The 19,615-nt window shown below is 37.2% G+C and overlaps 1 protein-coding gene across 1 annotated transcript in view; it reads right to left on the minus strand.

The window, feature by feature from the left end:
• MTHFD2L (methylenetetrahydrofolate dehydrogenase (NADP+ dependent) 2 like) overlaps positions 1–19,615 on the minus strand; it is a 147,798-nt gene that overhangs the window by 97,593 nt on the left and 30,590 nt on the right. Inside the window, exons 4-5 of the mRNA XM_043906475.1 lie at positions 4,652–4,804; positions 3,419–3,526 (exon numbers count right to left, since the gene is read on the minus strand). Coding sequence (XP_043762410.1) covers positions 3,419–3,526; positions 4,652–4,804 — 261 coding nt within the window. The remainder of the gene's footprint in view (positions 1–3,418; positions 3,527–4,651; positions 4,805–19,615) is intronic.

Genomic DNA, 19,615 nt, shown 5'->3' on the forward strand with positions numbered 1-19,615 from the left:
AACACCACCCATGTTGTGATGACCAATATCATTTATAATATATTACCTTTTAGATACTGTAATTATAAATGCACCTAGGTGCCACTATAATAAATGCAAATTTAACCACTTGGCATATAAGTAACCAGAACTATATCTAATTCTGCTTTTATTCACTTTTTAACATGCATTCAAGTGAACATATCCTGCAAAACAAAGCACAGAATATTTATAAAGTTAATGTGTTTTATGATATAGGAAAATCTCCTTTTAAATTGCATAAAGAGGAGGGAAATTGACTTTCTTAGACTTAGGTATTTTATAGACAAACAATTCAAAATTGAAATTTATCAAGAAATTAGCATACAATATGTTAATATGTATAAGAAAAAGTACAATATAAAGTATAATTTGGAATATTATAAGTCATGTTTATAAACTTTATAAATTCTACATTTATGCAAATTATTACAACAAAGATTAGATTTCATCCAAATAAAAGCAAACAGAAAACCCACCACAAAAAGAAAATAAAATTTCAAATGGAGGTTAAAAATTCATCATTAACCTTGGATTACGTTAATCTAAACTTTTTCATCTGCATGGCCACAGATTATTGCCTTAAGCATAATAATAGAAATAATAGTAATAGCCATCGTTCACATGTACCAAGGGCTTACTTAACTTACTGTCTCAGGCACTGTGAGTAGTGCTTCACATTCAAATCTAGTTCAGTTTTTATGATAACCCAGCAAAAAAGATACAAATGAGGGAAGTGGAGGCTTGCACAGATTAAATGACTTGTCCAAGGATACAGGGCTTGGTGGGAGAGGGGTCTGACTTCAAACTACCCTCCTAACTGACAGTCAGCCCCCAGCCCCACTCTGTACACCGTTTCCTTGAATGGCCTTGGGTAAGTTACTGCAGTTTCAAGCTCATTTCCTTTAGCTGCAAAATGTGAATATGAATATATTCCAGAATTATTGAGAACGAAATAGGATAGTTCATGAGAAAGTGCTGTGCAAATAATGAAGTTGCATAATGTTGCTTGATATGCTACTGATGAAATAAGATAATATGTTGAAAATGAAGAAAAACCTGCCAAGTGACTCTCGGTCAAAATCTTCCAACAAAAATGGTATACTTAGGTAAATCTTTCTGATTATTTTACCTTGCTTAACAGAAACTATCAAATAAAGGCAAATATGAATCAATATCATTACCACATCCTAAGAGATACACAGATGAGCACTAACAGACTATGTTAGAAGTGAATAATTAAGCTAGAGATGCATCTACATCATCTCCATCTCTTTGTAGGCTACCATCTACAAAGTTCATACTACCAGATTTGGTCTTCTGAACAGCTCTTCAAAACTAAGACTTTTAAAATAATTAATTAATTAACTTTTGGCTGCGCTGGGTATTCCTTGCTGCACAGGCTTTCTCTAGTTGTGGTAAGCAGGGGCTACTCTTTGTTGTGGTGCACAGGCTTCTCATTCCAGTGGTTTTTCTTTTTGCAGAGCACAGGCTCTAGGCACGCAGGCTCAGTAATTGTGGGGCACAGGTTTAGTTGCTCCAGGGTACGTGGAATCTTCCTAGACCAGGGATCGAACCCATGTCCCCTGCATTGGCAGGCAAATTCTAAACCACTGGACTACCGGAAAAGTCCAAAACTGAGACTTTTTAAAATTACTTTGAGTCACTATCAGGCCCAAGATAACTTTGATCCTCATACACATTTTGATCTGGTAATATTTAAGTCCTTAATCCCAGGAAGGAAAAACAATATTTAATTCTCGTAATTTATCACTTTGTATAAGTGATTTGTTATCATTGGGCTTGTTTTTCCATTGAGCTTCATGGTTTAAAAAAATATTTCACATGCATTATGTCAACCAAGGTCATAAAATTAGTATAGTTAACCCTTGAACAATATGGAGGTTTAGAACACCCACCGTCTGTGCAGTTGAGAATCCACCTATAACTTTGCAGTCAGCCACTGTATTCATGGTTCCATATTCACTGATTTAACTAGCCACAGATTATATAGTACTGTAGTATGTAAATATTTAGTGAAAAAAATATAAATGGACTTGTGCAGTTCAAACCTGTGCTGTTCAAGAGTCAACTTGAAAGAAAATGTTAGAAAATGTTATAACAGGGAACTGGAATTCACCAAGGTTAATAATGGTAAAAAAAAAAAAAAAAGTCTTATATCCATGCATTGGTGGTGTATTTTAGTGAGATGGTGTACATGGGTACACAGATAGCTATCAACTGGTGATATTTATGCATCTAGTAAGTATCTAGCCTTTCTACCTTTCTTTTTTTAATATTTTAATTTTTAATTGGAGGATAATTGCTTTACAATGTTGTGTAGGTTTCTGTGGTATAGCAGTGTGAACCCCCCATAGGTACACATAGATTTCCTCCTTCTTGAGCCTCTCTAGCACCATCCCCATCTCACCCTCTAGGTCGTCACAGAGCACGAGGTGAGCTGCCTGCGCCACACAGCAACGTCCCACTGATTACCTGTTTTACACACGTAGTCTATATATTGCAATGCTACTCTCTCAACTTGTCCTACTCTCCTTCCCCTGCTGTGTCCACAAGTGTCCTCTACATCCACATCTATATTCCTGCCCTGCCAATAGGTTCATTACTACTATTTTTCAAGATTCCATATATATGTGTTAATGTATGATATGTGTTTTTCTCTTTCTGACTTCACTCTGCATAATGGCCCTAGGTTTATCCACCTCACTAGAACTGACTAACTGCATTCTTTTTATGGCTAGTAATATTCCATTGTATATATGTACTACAACTTCTTTATCCATTCATCTGTAGATAGACATCTAGGTTGTTTCCATGTCCTAGCTACTGTAAACAGTGTTCCAATGAACATTGGGGTACATGTGTCATTTTTTAATTGTGGTTTTCTCAGGCTATATGCTCAGGAATGGGATTGCTAGGTCACATGATAGTTTTATTCCTCATTTTTAAAGTACTCTCCATATGATTCTCCATAATCTCTATATGTTTAAGGATATGAAGGAAGTACATATAGCCAAAAGAAAAAAATAGGAACAAAGGGACCACATATTTCTAGCAATTCTTTTATACATTATCAAGGCACTCATGTCTTTAGATGGAGCAGGAAGTGGCAACCCACTCTAGTATTCTTGCTGGAAAATGCCATGGACAGAGGAGCCCAGCAGGCTACAGTCCATGGGGGTCACAAAGAATCAGATATGACTGATCAACTGAGCATGCAAGCACACATATCATTAGATGAAGAATAAGGGAAAACTTTATTTGCATTAAGCCCACAAATATGCTAAACCACATTTCCAAACACATTTTTATTTGAAGAGCTTAGGAAGTAAGAAGATTGTATTAATAAGAGCGCATAGAATCTCCAAGCAGCACCTACCTCCTGGCCGCTCGTGTTCTCCATCTGTGTGTAACAGCATGGCAATGGGCATCCCTACATTCTTGGATCTTCCAGCCACAACAACATTTTTTCCAAATGTTTCAATTCCTTAAAATACAGAGTTTGATTTAAATGAAGAATAAACAACAAGAAGCAAAGTAATCATCTGAACAGCCAACTGAAATATTCTTTAAAAACCTCTAATTAAATTTGAATTATTTTGTAAATTGTCTATAATGTTCCAACATTCATTATTTTAAAATATTTATTTTTATACTTTTTGGTTTTGTCACTTTCCCTCTCGTTATATCCTCATTAAAAAAAAAACCACAAACATTTTCAAGGTGTCATTAAATTATTTTAAACATGAAAATTCACATGAAGAGGTAGAAGTGTGAAGACTTAAAATTTATTATTAATCATAAAACAGGCAAGGTACAACAATGTCAAGATTAACTGGCAACCAAACTTTGAGCAAATCTAGGACAAAATGAAGTGGGGAAAAAGTATTTTTCATAAAATTTATGTGGTTTACTTCATAGGAGGGAAGCACTACATGTACGGATTTAGAAAGATCTGAAAGGTAAAGCTTACAGATTTCATACACTTAACCTCTTTGGGGCATAGTTTCTTCATAAGTAAAATGAAAAAATTAGAATTAAAGTTTTATGACTATTAAAATTCTATGAATATAATTCTAGGATCTGCTTTCTCTTGAAAGTTCTCTTTCTCAGTTAGAAAAGAACAGATTGGGATGAGGAGATGCTGCCAGAAATGTAAGTGACAGTGATGGAGGCAGGGGAGCTATCACCTGCCTGCTAGAGGGTCTTTGAGAGCATTATTTTATTTAGAGCACAATTCAAAGGCAAGTGTCTACAATGAAAACCTAGGTCATTAGAGATAGCTCAAATGTTCAGCACATTTTGTTTTTAAAGGTAAGGAGAAACATAACACATTTTGAAAAATATATATCAAAATACCTTAAGTTTATAGTTTTAAAGTAGGGAGATAAATCTATTATTTGGAAAATGCACTCCCTGAAAGCTGATACAGCAGTTACTTGTAACCTGGTACCAGTTCTTCTTTTCTCTTATCTCAGATTATTCTTCAATTTCTATAACTTTATATATTCCTGTAGATTGAAGTTTAATGGCTTATGTTCTGTCACCCTTTCCATCAAGGCAATGCACAAATGCTCACGTGGCACTTAGCACCTATGTCCCATAGACCAACCTGTTCTTCTGATAATTTCCCAAACAGCACTAGCAGTGGCAGGTATGAGGGAATGCTGATCAAGACATAGTCTTCCAATGTTAATAATATGAAATCCATCTACATCTTTTTCAGGGGCTATTCCATTGCATACTGTCCGCTCATCCACATGGTCTGGAAGTAAATAAAATTGATTTAATTTTACAATTGTTATTTATTTGGAAGTCTGAAAAATTATATCTGAGGGCCTTCAGCCAGATCACTTATGGTTCAGCTTCAGTTAAGATATACAATCATTACTCTATTCCTTTTCTTGCCATGAAAATATTAAGTCAAAGTGCTCTTGACCAATAGCTGTAATTAACTTCTGTAAGAGTATATGCAGGTACAGAACCAGAAGTGACTAGCCTGGTAAAAAGGAAAATCTGTAAAATAAAACAATACCAATGAGATCTGGGATGGTCAGATGATAAAGCTTTGCCACGTAAGTTTAGATATTTAACTCTATGTTTTTCCTATACAAAATATTTCCATGAATAAGCTTCTATTGAATATCGCTAGCATTATAGGTTAAAAGGGCTATTAGTGTTAAAAATAACCATAACATCATTAATGCCTAGCCTCCTCCCAGATGACATAAAAGAAAAGCAAATAAAACACACACACACACACACACACACACATCATTTCCCTGAAGCATTATTGCACTGAAATCCAAAATATTATTATGGTTTTCTTTATGAAGGGAAAAAAACATAACTTGAGTAATAAATTAACCAAATGAGATATCAGATGCCAATCATCTCATTTTGAAAAGTAGGCTCTTAATATTATTCTGTACGGTGTAGCTTAGGTTACCCTCAACCCAATAATTAACCCACATGCCTAAAATACTAAAATAAAGGTGCATTTTCTATATAAAAGTTTATTTATGCATTATACAATGAATGCCATGTCTACATAATTTTTTAAACATTATCAATGCCTAAGTTCTAGCTGTTTTCAGAGAGTCATGCTTTGTGTCTTTTATCTTTTGTATCCTAAAAGGGACACTATTGCCATCCTACTTTAAATAGCTCCAATTTGCCATTATTAGACTGCCTAAGTCCTTTATATATGTAAAAGTCACAATGACTCATATTCAAATAGAAATTGGGTCTCAGGAATTCTTTCCAATGACTAGTTTGTCACTTTTGATTATTGTATTCATTCTATAATGTCCTAGCAGAGTAAGTCTCCATATGTTTTCTCTGAAGATAAAAGACTATTATATGGGTTCTAGCAAAACAATTTTTAGAATTAAATATTTGAAGACAATATTTACTGTTTGAGGACAAAAACAGTCGTTCCTTTTAAAATCTGGATGGTAGTGATGATGATGACGATGGAGATGATTCATTTCTAGACACCTACTCATGCAGAAGCTTCACGCCATGAATATTCCTTACAAGAAAATCAAAAGTTTTGTAAATAAAAAAGAAATAACTGTAATTTAACTCTCCATTATGAGCTATGACTTAAATTAGTTTATTTCTAAATTCAAAATTGGCTACAGTATATGTGGGCCAATAATATATGAATGGGGGCTTCACTGGGGGCTCAGCGGTAAAGAATCCACCTGCCAATACAAGAGACATGGATTTGATCCCTGGGTGGGGAAGATCGCCTGGAGAAGGAAATGGTAGCTCACTCCAGTGTTCTTGCCTGGGAAATCCCCTGGACAGAGGAGCCTGGTGGGCTACAGTCCACGCGGCCACAGAGTCAAACACAACTTCGCAACTAAACTACAACAACAACAAATGTATACATGATAGAAAGAACTCAACAAAGGCTCTTCGTAGATTTTGAGAGCCATCCTCTTACCAAGTAAGTCTGAACTATACTGAATTTGGCCATCTACTGGTCTGTGCCACTTTATTCACTAAAAATTACATGTTGTAGTGAACAGTACATCTCACACAATAGCTGAAATACTCAGGAAAAATGTAAGCATCTGAAAATTTGGGGACAAGCACTAGAAACTGGCAATTATAGACCTGTTCTCTCATGTGCTTCTTAAACTTTTAACTCAGATCATCATTTCTGAACAATTCTGTCTTAATTAAATTTTGTTTAAAAGACAGGTATGTGGACATATAAAAGGTGTGATGTAGAAAACACATGAAAACTGATTTTTAGTGTGGTTATTATTTAATCTAAAGGGAAAAGTTTATGTGAGTAAATTAAAAAATGTTAAGATCATAAAAATCAAAAAGAAAAAATTCATGGAGTTTTATGTAACTCTATATGATCTCAGCAGTAAATGAAATCTCACCTACATCCTTTACCAGGAAAGATGTAACTTTTATTATGTAATCTACAGTATATGAAAATAATATGAGTTAATATATCTCATATTCAAATAATGCTTTCTAATGTACATGTTACCATTATACAGAATTCCCCTTTGGTCTTCATAGTTACCAGGAATGAAGGTAGAAAAGATATTATCCTCATTTTAAAGATGAAGCTCAAAATTCTGAGACTTAGCCGATCTCAAACTACTACTGAGAGGAAAGTCTGGAAATCAAATCTCCATCTCTTTGCCCTAAAACAAGCTTTTCTTTCAGTGTTAGATACAAATCATAAATATTAATCATCTTAAATAACAGTGATAAATTAATAGGAGAAAGGGTCCCTATCCCTTCTAATCAAGACATTTGATAATTCTAAAATATCCCAAGGAAGGCAGTGTTTCTTCTTATTTTGGTTGTTCAGTCATTCAGTCAGGAGACTGTGACTCCAAGGACTGTAGCACGTTAGGCTTCCCTGTCCATCACCAACTCCTGGAGCCTGCTCAAACTCATGTCCATTGAGTTGGTGATGCCATGCAACCATCTCACCCTCTGTTGTCCCCTTCTCCTCCTGCCCTCAATCTTTCCCAGCATCAGATATTTTCTAATAAGTCGGCTCTTTGAATCAGGTGACCAAAGTACTAGAGCTTCAGCTTCAGCATCAGTCCTTCCAATGAATATTTAGGACTGATTTCTTTTAGGATTAACTGGTGTGATATCCTTGCAGTCCAAGGGACTCTCAAGAGTCTTCTCCAACACCACAGTTCAAAAGCATCAATTCTTCAGCGCTCAGCCTTCTTTATGGTCCAATTCTCACAACCATATATGACTATTGGAAAAACCATAGCTTTTACTATATGGACCTTTGTTGGCAAAGTAGTGTCTCTGCTTTTTAACATGCTGTCTAGATTTTTCATTGCTTTTCTTCCAAGGAGCAAGCATCTTTTAATTTCAAGGCTACAGTCACCAACTGCAGTGATTTTGGAGCCCAAGAAAATAGTCTGTCACTGTTTTGTTTCCCCATCTATTTCCCATGAAGAGATGGGACCAGATGCCATGATCTTAGTCTTCAGAATGTTGAATTTCATGCCAGCTTTTTCACTCTCCTCTTTCACCTTCATCAACAGGCTCTTTAGTTCCTCTTTGCTTTGTTTCTTCTAGACCTCCACAGACAACAGTACTCTTGAATTAACTAACATCTTCCTGGAGGCTCAGACAGTAAAGAATCTGCCTGCAATGCAGGAGACCCAGGTTCAATCCCTGGGTCAGGAGGATGCCATGGAGAAGGAAATGGCAACTCACTCCAGTCTTCTTGCCCAGAGAATCCCATGGACAGAGGATCCTGGTGGGTTACAGTCCATGGGGTTGCAGAGTCAGACATGACTGAGCAATTAAATTGTATCTTAACACACTCACAAAAGCATCAAACATTTTACAGCAAATACTACCTTTTGTTAAATGAGTAATAGAAATAAATATATTTCATGATTTTGACTGACTGCTACTGAAGTCCCCTGTCTCATCCCTGTGGCCCATGACTTGAAAAGAATAAACAATCACAAGTTTCAGTAGCACTAATTTTTTTTCCTCATGGTTATAAAACAATTTTGATTCATAGAATACACTGGCAAACAACTAACCAGTTAATATCTTACACAAATGAATGGGAAACTGGCATTATTCACTTTGTATGTGTTTTTCCCATCTATTTAATAATATGAAAAATCATTAAATCACGCCAGGAAAAAAAGTCTTCAATTAAATTCATAATACCACAATAGAACAGTTCAGGGAATGTCCTTGTGGACCATGCTTTAGAACTACAACACTGAATATATATTTCTGTGATTTATTTATAATATGTTTAACTGCCTTTGGACAAAGAACAACAACAAAAAGAAAACAAACAAATTACTGGCTTATTTTCCATCCAAGGATTTTCACCTTACTGTTTAAAAGTACTTTTTTCCACTTTCCCAATGCCTGTTGGATAAGGATAAGCTCATTATTACAGTAAATACATTCTTTAACTTGATTATGTCTTTTGTCCTGTATTTTCCTCCCTCCATATACTCCATCCCTTTTCCTACCATCATTACCATACATCTTTACCTCAGATCATACCAATTTGTGTCCCACTGCCAAGCACTCAGCATTAAGGTTTGCATTTCTGTATTACTGTGCAGGATTATTCTTCCATTAGTAACTTCTTACTCCCTATTCTTTCACATCCTATTTATTCTTCAACATACTGATCCATTACTACCTACTTCCTCATCACAAAGTGAAATGAGACTTTTTTCTCCTCTGGTCTCCACAGAAGCATACTACCAAAAGTTCAGTTAGACGATCATATTAGTTATTTAAGTATCTCTCTTAGCTAGGACTTTGTCTTGGAGGGCACAGTTCAGGCATCAGTTCAGTCACTCAGTCATGTCCGACTCTTTGTGACCCCATGGACTGCAGCACACCAGGCCTCCCTGTCCATCACCAACTACTGGAGTTTACTCAAACTCATATCCATGAGTTGGTGATGGCATCCAACTATTTCACCCTCTGTCATCCCCTTCTCCTGCCTTCAATCTTTCTCAGCATCAGGATTTTGTCCAATGAGTCAGTTCTTTGCATCAGGTGGCCAAAGTATTGGAGTTTCAGTTTCAGCATCAGTCCTTCCAATGAATATTCAGGACTGATTTCCTTTCAGATGGACTGGTTGGATCTCCTTGCAGTCCAAGGGACTCTCAAGAGTCTTCTCCAACACCACGGCTCAAAAGCATCAATTCTTCAGCGCTAAACTTTCTTTATAGACCAACTCTCACATCCACACATGACTACTGGAAAAACCATAGCTTGGACTAGATGGACCTTTGTTGGCAAAGTAATGTCTCTGTTTTTTAATATGCTGTCCAGGTTGGTCATAACTTTTCTTCCAAGGAGCAAGCATCTTTTAATTTCATGGCTACAGTCACCATCTGCAGTGATTTTGGAGCCCAAGAAAATAAAGTCTGTCACTGTTTCCACATCTATTTGCCATGAAGTGATGGAACCAGATGCCATGATCTTAGTTTTCTGAATGTTGAATTTTAAATCAACTTTTTCACTCTTCTCTTTCACTTTCATCAAGAGGCTGTTTAGTTCTTCACTTTCTGCCATAAGAGTGGTGTCATCTGCATATCTGAGGTTATTGATATTTCTCCCGGCAATCTTGATTCCAGCTTGCGCTTCATCCAGCCCGGCATTTCACATGATGTACTCTGCACATAAGTTAAATAAGCAGGGTGACAAAATACAGCCTTGATGTACTCCTTTCCCTATTTGGAACCAGTCTCTTGTTCCACGTCCAGTTCTAACTGTTGCTTCTTGACCTGTATACAGATTTCTCAGGAGGCAGGTCAGGTGGTCTGGTATTCCCATCTCTTTTAGAATTTTCCACAGTTTGTTGTGATTCACACAGTCAAAGGCTTTGGCATAGTTAATAAAGCTGAAGATGTTTTTCTGGAATTCTCTTGCTTTTTCGATGATCCAATGAATGTTGGTCATTTGATCTCTGGTTCCACTGCTTTTTCTAAATCCAGCTTGAACACCTGGAAGTTCAAGGTTCATGTACTGTTGAAGCCTGGCTTGGAGAATTTTGAGCATTATTTTGGTAGCCTGTGAGGTGAGTGCAATTGTGCAGTAGTTTGAACATTCTTTGGCCTTGCCTATCTTTGGGATTGGTATGAAAGCTGACCTCCTCCAGTCCTATGGCCACTGCTGAGCTTTCCAAATTTGCTGGTATATTGAGTGCAGCACTTGCACAGCATCATCTTTCAGGATTTGAAATAGCTCAACTGGAATTCCCTCACCTCCACTAACTTTGTTCATAGTGATGCTTCCTAAGGCTCACTTGACTTCACATTCCAGGATGTCTGGCTCTAGGTGAGTGATCACACCACCTGATTATTTGGGTCATTAAGATCTCTTTTGTATAGTTCTTCTGTGTATTCTTGCCACCTCTTCTTAGTATCTTCTGCTTCTGTTAGGTCCATACCGTTTCTGTCCTTTATTGTGCCCATCTTTGCATGAAATGTTCTCTTGGTATCTGTAACTTTCTTGAAGAGATCTCTAGCCATTTCCATTCTGTTGCTTTCCTCTATTTCTTTGCACTGATCCCTGAGGAAGGCTTTCTTATCTCTCCTTGCTATTCTTTAGAACTCTGCATTCAAATAGGTATATCTTTCCTTTCTCCTTCGTTTTTCGCTTCTCTTCTTTTCACAGCTATTAGTAAGGCCTCCTCAGACAACCATTTTGCCTTTTTGCATTTTTTTTTTCCTGGGGATGGTCTTGATCCCTGTCTCCTGTACAATGTCACAAACCTCCATCCATAGTTCTTCAGGCACACTGTCTATCAGATCTGATCCCTTGAATCTATTTCTCACTTCCACTGTATAATTGTAGGGATTTGATTTAGGTCATACCTGAATGGTATCAAACTGATTTACTCATAGCTTTCTCAGTTGATGGCAATTCCATCCTTCTGTGTTATACAGAAATCATGCTTACTTGCTAGAAAAATCTGAAGTCATTCTGAACACTTTCTTTCACACGGAATATCTAATCAACTGAAAAATCTATTGGTTCTTCCTTCACATCACATATAGCACTTCACTGGTCTCACCATATCTACTCTATTTCGAGAAGCCATTATTTCTCCTGTGAATTCTTGTAACAGCTAATTCTCTAGCTAACTGTTTCTATATTTGCACCCATATAATCTGTTCTCAAAATAGCAGAGGTTTTATTTTTGAAATGCACATCTGATCACACCACTCTCCTCAAAACCCCGCTCTTCTTGCTAGCCCTCTAACATATCAGGCATCTCCTAGTTTGCTTATCGCTCCTCTGTCTGCCTGGAGGCTTTACCAAAAAACTGTCAATTTGGCTAAATCCTTCTCTTTTTTCAAATCTTTGTTTAAATTCCACATTTTCTGTAAGAGTATTCTGACCACATTATTTCAGCATGAGGCTCCATGTCTAATAATGTTGAAGTTGTTTATATTGGACCAAATTTCTCAGGGAAAACAACTATAGACACTGGAAAAAATATATTAAAAAAGAACTATCAAAGATGTATTGTACCGTACAGAAAATAAAGCCAACATTTTGTAATAACTGTAAATGAAACATAAAATTTGTAAACATTTTTAAAAAACACAACTCTCTGAAAGCACTGGAGAGTTACTTGAAACAGATTTGGAAGAGAATGGACATCTGAAAGAAATGTCACTGGAAGAATTTCCTATTTGGGAGGTTTTTCTAGGCAGAATTTGCATAAAAATCTGTGGTCTTCTTTGTTTAAGGAATTAAAGGACAAAGTCTGGGGCTACTACGGAAGCTGGAAATTGAAGGGATATATCCAGGAAAAGAGAAAACCACAGAGGGGAGAGTCAAATTGTGTCTATAATTTCTTCCCCAAACTCTGACTGACCCATGAACAATATCCACAAGAGGCAAACCCCCAGAAGCCCATCTAATGCTAAGAGAACTAAACAGATTGCATCTGTGGCTCAACAAGGGCAAAGCAAAGCCTGAAGTCCTCAATGTGACAGGCATTCACACACACACAAATTCTTACAGCAAACATTATAGTTAATAGTGAAATATAGACTCTTTCCCCAAGATCAGAAGGTGGCAGAAGTGTCCACACCCACCATTTCTAATTCAGTATTTTATTGGAGATCCTAGCTGGTGTAATAAGAGAAGGAAAATTAAAAAAGAAGTCTAAAGATCAGAAAGGATGATGTAAAACTCTCTCACCACAGATGGCTGTTTATATAGAATACTGTAAAGAATATACATGACAACAAAAGAACAAATAAAGTGAATTTAGCAAGATCACAGAATATAAAGTCAATATCCAGAAAAAGAAACAACTAAAATATGAAATTTAAAAAATTTATTTATAATAACTCAGATCAGAAAATACTTAGGAATAAATTTTAAAATTTAGGGCATGATTTTTATAATGAAAACTGCACAATTTTGCTGACAGATGACCTAAATAAATGGAAGGTGTACTGTACTTGGGAGTCCTGGTGGCTCAGATGGTAAAGAATCTGCCTGCAATGCAGGAGACTCAGGTTCCATTCCTGGGTCGGCAAGATCCCCTGGAGAGGGAATGGCTAGCCACTTATAGGTTGGAAAACTCAATAATATTAAGATGTCAGTTCTTCCAATTTGATCTATTGATTCAACGTAATCTCAAACACAATCCTGTGAGGTTTTTTTGTAGAAGTTGACAAACTGATTCTAAAATTTATATGGCTATGCAAAGGACTTAGAACATCCAAAGAAATCTTAAAAACGAACAAAAAAGACTTAGGATACCTGACTTTAAGACTTGCTACAAAGCTACAATAATAAGCACACAGTGGGGCTGGTATGAAAGTGGAAGTGTAGTTGCTCAGTTGTGTCCAGCTCTCTGACCTCATGAACTGTAGCCCACCAGGCTCCTCTGTCCATGGGATTTTCCAGGCAAGAATACTGGAGTGGGTAGCTGGTGCAGGGATAGACAAATAAATCAATGGAATAGAATAGAGAGCCCAACTTTAGATGAACACTTACACAGTCATTTGACCATTTACAAAGTTGCCAAAAGCAATTTAATGGGAGAAGGAAAGCATTTTCAACAAATAACACTTGAATAATTTGACAGTCATATAGGGAAAAAAAAAGGACTTCCCTACTGGTTCAGACAGTAAAGCATCTGCCTACAATGCGGGAGACCCGGGTTCAATCCCTGGGTTGGGAAGATCCCCTAGAGAACAGGCAATGGCAACCCACTCCAGTATTCTTGCCTGGAAAATCCCATAGATGGAGAATCCTGGTAGGCTACAGTCCATGGGGTCGCAAAGAGTCGGACATGGCTGAGTGACTTCACTTAGGGAAAAAACCAACAACAACAACAAAGAGACACAATCCTTACTTCATTCTGTGGAGGAGAAAATTTGCCATATCAAAATGTGTCTCTTTGACATGAGGATTACATTTTATCTCCCCCTTTAAATTCTTTAGCTGCCTAAAGAATTTAGATAAAGGACTTGTTCCCAGAAGAGAAGTACAGAGGTATCACCAGAAATATCTGCAAAGAATATGGCCTAGGAGTGCTGGGGGAACTCTAGTCAGGGCCTAGAAATCACAGTCCAAAAACATTTGCTTACTAAACATTTGCTTTTCTTTCTTCAGGTGAATTGCCTTCCTCTCCTTTGAAGTCCCAAACCTAACTGCCAAAAGAAACTGGGGAATGTAAGGAAACAAGCATGCTTGGAGTAGTTTATTTGTCTGCCATAGAAAAAAAGACAGATCCAAACTAGGGGCTGACAGAATTAAAATAATGTCAGAAGACATGGGTTGGGAAAGACTCTCTGGGCCAGTGGCATTTAAGCTAAGACCTGAAAGCTGGAAAAGAAATCAGCCCTGGTTAAGTTTGATAACCAATGTAGTTAAGAGATCAGTGGCTCAATAGAGTCCAATTCAAGTAATAAAATGTGCATTATCCTAACATGTCCTCTGTATAATAAATACTCCAAAATAAAAATATAAGATTCCAAATAGCCCCTGGACATCCTGATCCTCTTTATCATGCTCTACTTTTTCTTTTTTCCCATAGCATATCAACTTCTAAAAAATATACAGCAATTACTTATTATGTTTATTTTTTTTATTGTCTATCTCCCCTACTACTCCACAAAGGTAGCAATTTCTGTCCTTTTTTTTCACTGATGTATTCCTAGCACGAATAACAGTGCCTGGAAATTTGTTAAATAAATAACTACAATTACCTTTGATTTATAAATGGAGATACTGAGAAAAATGAATGGTAAACTGGAAACAATTGGAATAGACTATCACAAGGAGAAGGTGCCTGATTCCCCTGCAATCTCTGATATTCATCTTTTTCAAATACAGTGAAAAAAATCAAAAGTAGCTTTCAATAAAATCTTGATTTGTCAATAGCTATGTTATTAGATATTTGGCATTTTTACACCCTCCAATATAACTTTAATGTGTAAAAGATTCATATTTCTTTGTTTTTCATTTATTTCTTCCTTTCAGGACTTGAAGAATAAGAAATCTCAGGTAATGCCTTATGCAGATATGTTAAAGTCCACACTCTGAACAAGTGTGGAAATTCCCCTGGAACTTCCCTGGAAATTTACTTATTTATTCGCTCAACAAATATTTATAGATTTACAATATTGAAATGATTATTGAGTGTCTACCATGTGCCTACCATTGTTCTAAAGTGAAAAGTGAAAGTGTTAGTCTTTCAGTCATGTCCAACTCTTTGTGACCCCATGGATTGTAGCCTGCCAGACTCCTCCGTCCATGGGATTCTCCAGGCAAGAATGCTGGAGTGGGCTGCCATGCCTTTCTCCAGGGGATCTTCCCAGCCCATGGATCAAACTGGGTCTTCTGCACTGTGGGCAGATTCCTTACCAACTGAGCCGCCAGGGAAGCTCAGTACTGTTCTAAGGGTTTAGAATATATAAGTGAATCAAACAAACAAAACTCTTACCCTCTGGAGCTCACATTTTAGTCAGTCATTTAGCTGTAGTCTCTTGAGCTGGGCTTCCTTAGTGGTGGCTCAGATGGTAAAGAATCTGCCTGCAATGCGGGAGATCCAGGTTTGATCCCTGGGTCAGGAAGATCCCCTGGACAAGGAAATGGCAACCCGCTCCAGTATTCTGGCCTGGAGATTCCATGGACAGAGAAGACCGGTGGGGTTATAGTCCATGGGATCACAAAGGGTCTGACATGACAGAGTGACTATTACACTTTCACACTCTTGATGAGTTAATTATTTTCTTGGAGTAAATACAGTTTTGAAAGCTGTGTTCACAGTTCTCAAACCAATACATAATATTATTTAAGTTACACCCTCTGGGTTCTACATCAATGTTTCAAGACATAAAATACGTATCAGGTGCTTACCTCTTGCCCAATATCATTTAAGAATCATCAAGCAGTGACAAGACAAAAAGGCAATGGGAAGTGACTCGAGTCTCACTGTATCACTCCACCCCTAAATCTGAGAAGACAGCAGAACTCGGAGGCAGAGTGTATGCCCAGAAAGGGGTGGATCTGGCTCTCCACCCTTTCTTAGCCTCTTTCTCCTATAGCCACAGAAACTACGCAGACATTCCTAGGCAGGCTGACTTCACAGGCTCTTTAAAAAGTTAATGAAGTGGGAACCTACACATCACGCAAAGGTTTGACCTTTATAAGTTTCTTGAGTGATGTGAAGAGTAGATGGAGATCCAAAGATTGCGTTATTCTTCAGAAGTGTTGAAGACACCCTGGTTTTCTAAACCCTTGGATTTCTAGACACTATACACTTCTGTCAAATACATGGTACTGAACTTGAAGCTATGTCTTTTCCATAGAGGAAACAGTCTGATAACCAAGCATATCTAGCCTAATGAACTCCTTTAACACAAAAGGGAAAAGAAGAGATACTGTGTTTCAGGGACTTCCTTGCAAAGTTTTCAAGGACAGTGTGTCTCAAATTGTTTTCTAACCACCCCTTTTCCCTAGTGACTATCACAGAATCATATATAGATTGGATTCTAGGTAAATATTTTTTTGAACTGGAAAAAGAACAAAGAGGGTCTGAGAGCAATCATTTAAACACTTCTCTTTAAAGAATTCTACAAAGAAATATCCAGACATTTCAAAGGGTCTTTTGATTTTGGTAAATTCCTTATCAAAGCTGAAAGCACTCAAAAATAGTTAAGGACATCATGACAGAGGAAAGAGAAAAATACGAAAAAAGAAGCAACGATTGTTGTTCTAAGAAACTCCAGATTGTGAAGATACTTTGAGAAGTAAATAATTTCAAGTTACATGATATAGTCTGTTTATGATAGCAACTGTTCAAAAAGACAGAATTATATAGATCTAAGGGACTGAAATAACTCTTGGGATGGTTTCCCTTTGGAAATAAATAGGAAGAAACACATATGGCTACAGGGACCAACCAATCCCACTGATATATAAAGCATATCAAAGTGATTTACTCATCTTTCTCTATAAACCATTAAACAAAACACACACACACAAAACACTGCTTGCTCAATGCTGCCATCATGCGGTCATCATGAGCCAGAGCAGGAGAATTTTCCACTTGGTTCCCCTGTGCTGTGCGGTGCCATGCTTAGCTGTTGAGTCGTATCCGACTCTGCAACCCCACGGACTGCAGTCCGTTAGGCTCCTCTGTCCGTGGGGATTCTCCAGGCAAGAATACTGAACTGGGTTGCCATGCCTTCCTCCAGGGGATCTTTCCAACCCAGGGATCGAACCCAGGTCTCCCTTATTGCAGGCAGATTCTTTACCAGCTGAGCTATCAGGGAAGCCCTTTGTTCCCCTACCTGCCCCTCATACAAATTCTCTGAAAAAAGTCTTACCTATAAGAACAAAATTTTTAAGTAGATGAGTGATTTGCAGCGATGACTTTGTTTCTTGGGCTTCCCTTGTGACTCAGCTGGTAAAGAATCCACCTGCAATTCAGGAGACCTGGGTTTGATCCCTGGGTTGGGAAGATCCCCTGGAGAAGGGAAAGGTTACCCACTCTGGTACTCTGGCCTGGAGAATTCCATAGACTGTATAGTCCCTGGGGGTCGCAAAGAGTCGGACACGAATGAGTGACTTTCACTGGTTTCTATGTTAACACTACGTCATGTCAGAAAGGATTTGAACAAACTATTGTTTAAAATCTGGTCCTTTTTCTTTGCATAAACCTTAAATGCATTTATTTTTGAATGACTTGTGACACAATATCAATATTGGTCCAAGCATAATCCAGTTTTAAATAATTAACTAGTTATTTTCAAAGTAAGCAAGGCATTTACAAATTTGCCACTCCAAACAAAAGTTATGGACTTGACAAAATCTATATTTAATCATATATTTCATCCATTAACCCACCCCATTTCCTGCTCCAACCTTAGGTAAACTTCATCCCACATCCTGTTCTTATCATTCCCTTGACTTCCTTTCCATGAGTTCTATTGCATCTATTTGTATTCCTAATAGATTTGTTTTTTTAAATAATTTTATTTAAGAATATCTGAATATAGTAGACTGCATATATTTAAAGTACACAATTTGATAGGCTTTCACATACGCATATACTTGTAAAACCATTACCACAATCAAGATGATGAACATGTACACCACTCTGGAAAATTTCTTCAGGCCCCTTTTCCGCATCTTGTTCTCTCCCCCTTTCCTGTCCCCTAACCTCCAACTGCTTTGAAAACACTTGCCATGGGCTGAATTGTGTCCCCTCAAAATTCATGTGTTGAATCCCTGACCCTTAATGTAAATTATATGTAATTAGGTTTATATGAAGTCATCAGAGTGGGGCCCTCATGATGGGATTAATGACCTTACAAGAAGAGATGTCAGTTTCTGATTCAAGATGGTAGAGTAGAATAGAAGGACGTGCACTCATCTCCTCCTGCAAGAGCACCAAAATCCTAACTAGCTGCTGAACAACCATCAACAGGAGGACGCTGGAACCCACCAAAAAAAAAAGATGTCCCACATCCAAAGACAAAGAACCCACAGTAAGACGGTAGGAGAGGCATAATCACGATAAAAAAATATTCCCACATCCGCTGGCGGGGGGATGACCCACAAACTGAAGAACAATAACACCAAAGAAGCTCACCCACTGTTGCGAAGGTTATGAACCCCACATCAGGCTTCCCAGCCTGAGGATCCAACAAACGGACTGGGAATCCCCAGGGATCTGAATCTGATCTTCCTGACCCAGGGATCAAATCTGTGTCTCTTGTGCTTTCTGCATTGAAAGGCAGATATTAACATAACCACTCCAGCTTTCTTTTGATCTACCGTAGTATAGCGTATCTTTTCCATCTTTTTTTCTCTTAATCTCTCTAGGCTTTTATATGCAAACTATATTCCTTGTAGGTACCATATAGTTGGACCTTGTTTTTTATTCAATCTGATAGCCTCTGACATTTAATTGGATTATTTACAACATTACATTTATGTGATTAAACCTATCATCTAGCTATGTGTTTTCATTGTTCCCCCATTTTCTTCCTTCCTTTAGAATAACTTGAATATTTTAATGATTGGATAGTATCTCTTTTACTGGTTTTATTAGCCCTCTTTGTTTTGTTTTGTTTCAGCAGTTGCTTATGGCTTTATAGTAAACAACTTTTTGGTATAGTAACAACTATAACTTATTTCAGTCTACTCTCAAGTGACATTTTATCACTTTACATATAGCATCAGAATCTAACAATAATGTTTTATCATTTCTTCCTTTCTGACTTTTGTACTATTGCTGTTATACAAGTTACAAACCACACATTACATTGTTTTTATTTTGGGATAAATGCCAATTATATTCTAAAATGATTTGAAAAATAATTTATGAAAAATACCATAAATACTTACTCATGTGGCTACCAATTCCAGTGCTCTTCATTCCTTTGATAATATACATATTGTATCATTTCTTTCTGCCTGAAGGACTCCCTTTAATAAGTTTTACAGTTTGGGTATGCACGTGATTGTTTACACCTCTATCTGGACTCTACTCTCTCTACATTTCTAAAAATGCTTTTTTGCCTTTAGT

The sequence above is a fragment of the Cervus elaphus genome, chromosome 6 (genome assembly GCF_910594005.1).
Source record: "Cervus elaphus chromosome 6, mCerEla1.1, whole genome shotgun sequence".
NCBI lineage: Eukaryota > Metazoa > Chordata > Mammalia > Artiodactyla > Cervidae > Cervus > Cervus elaphus.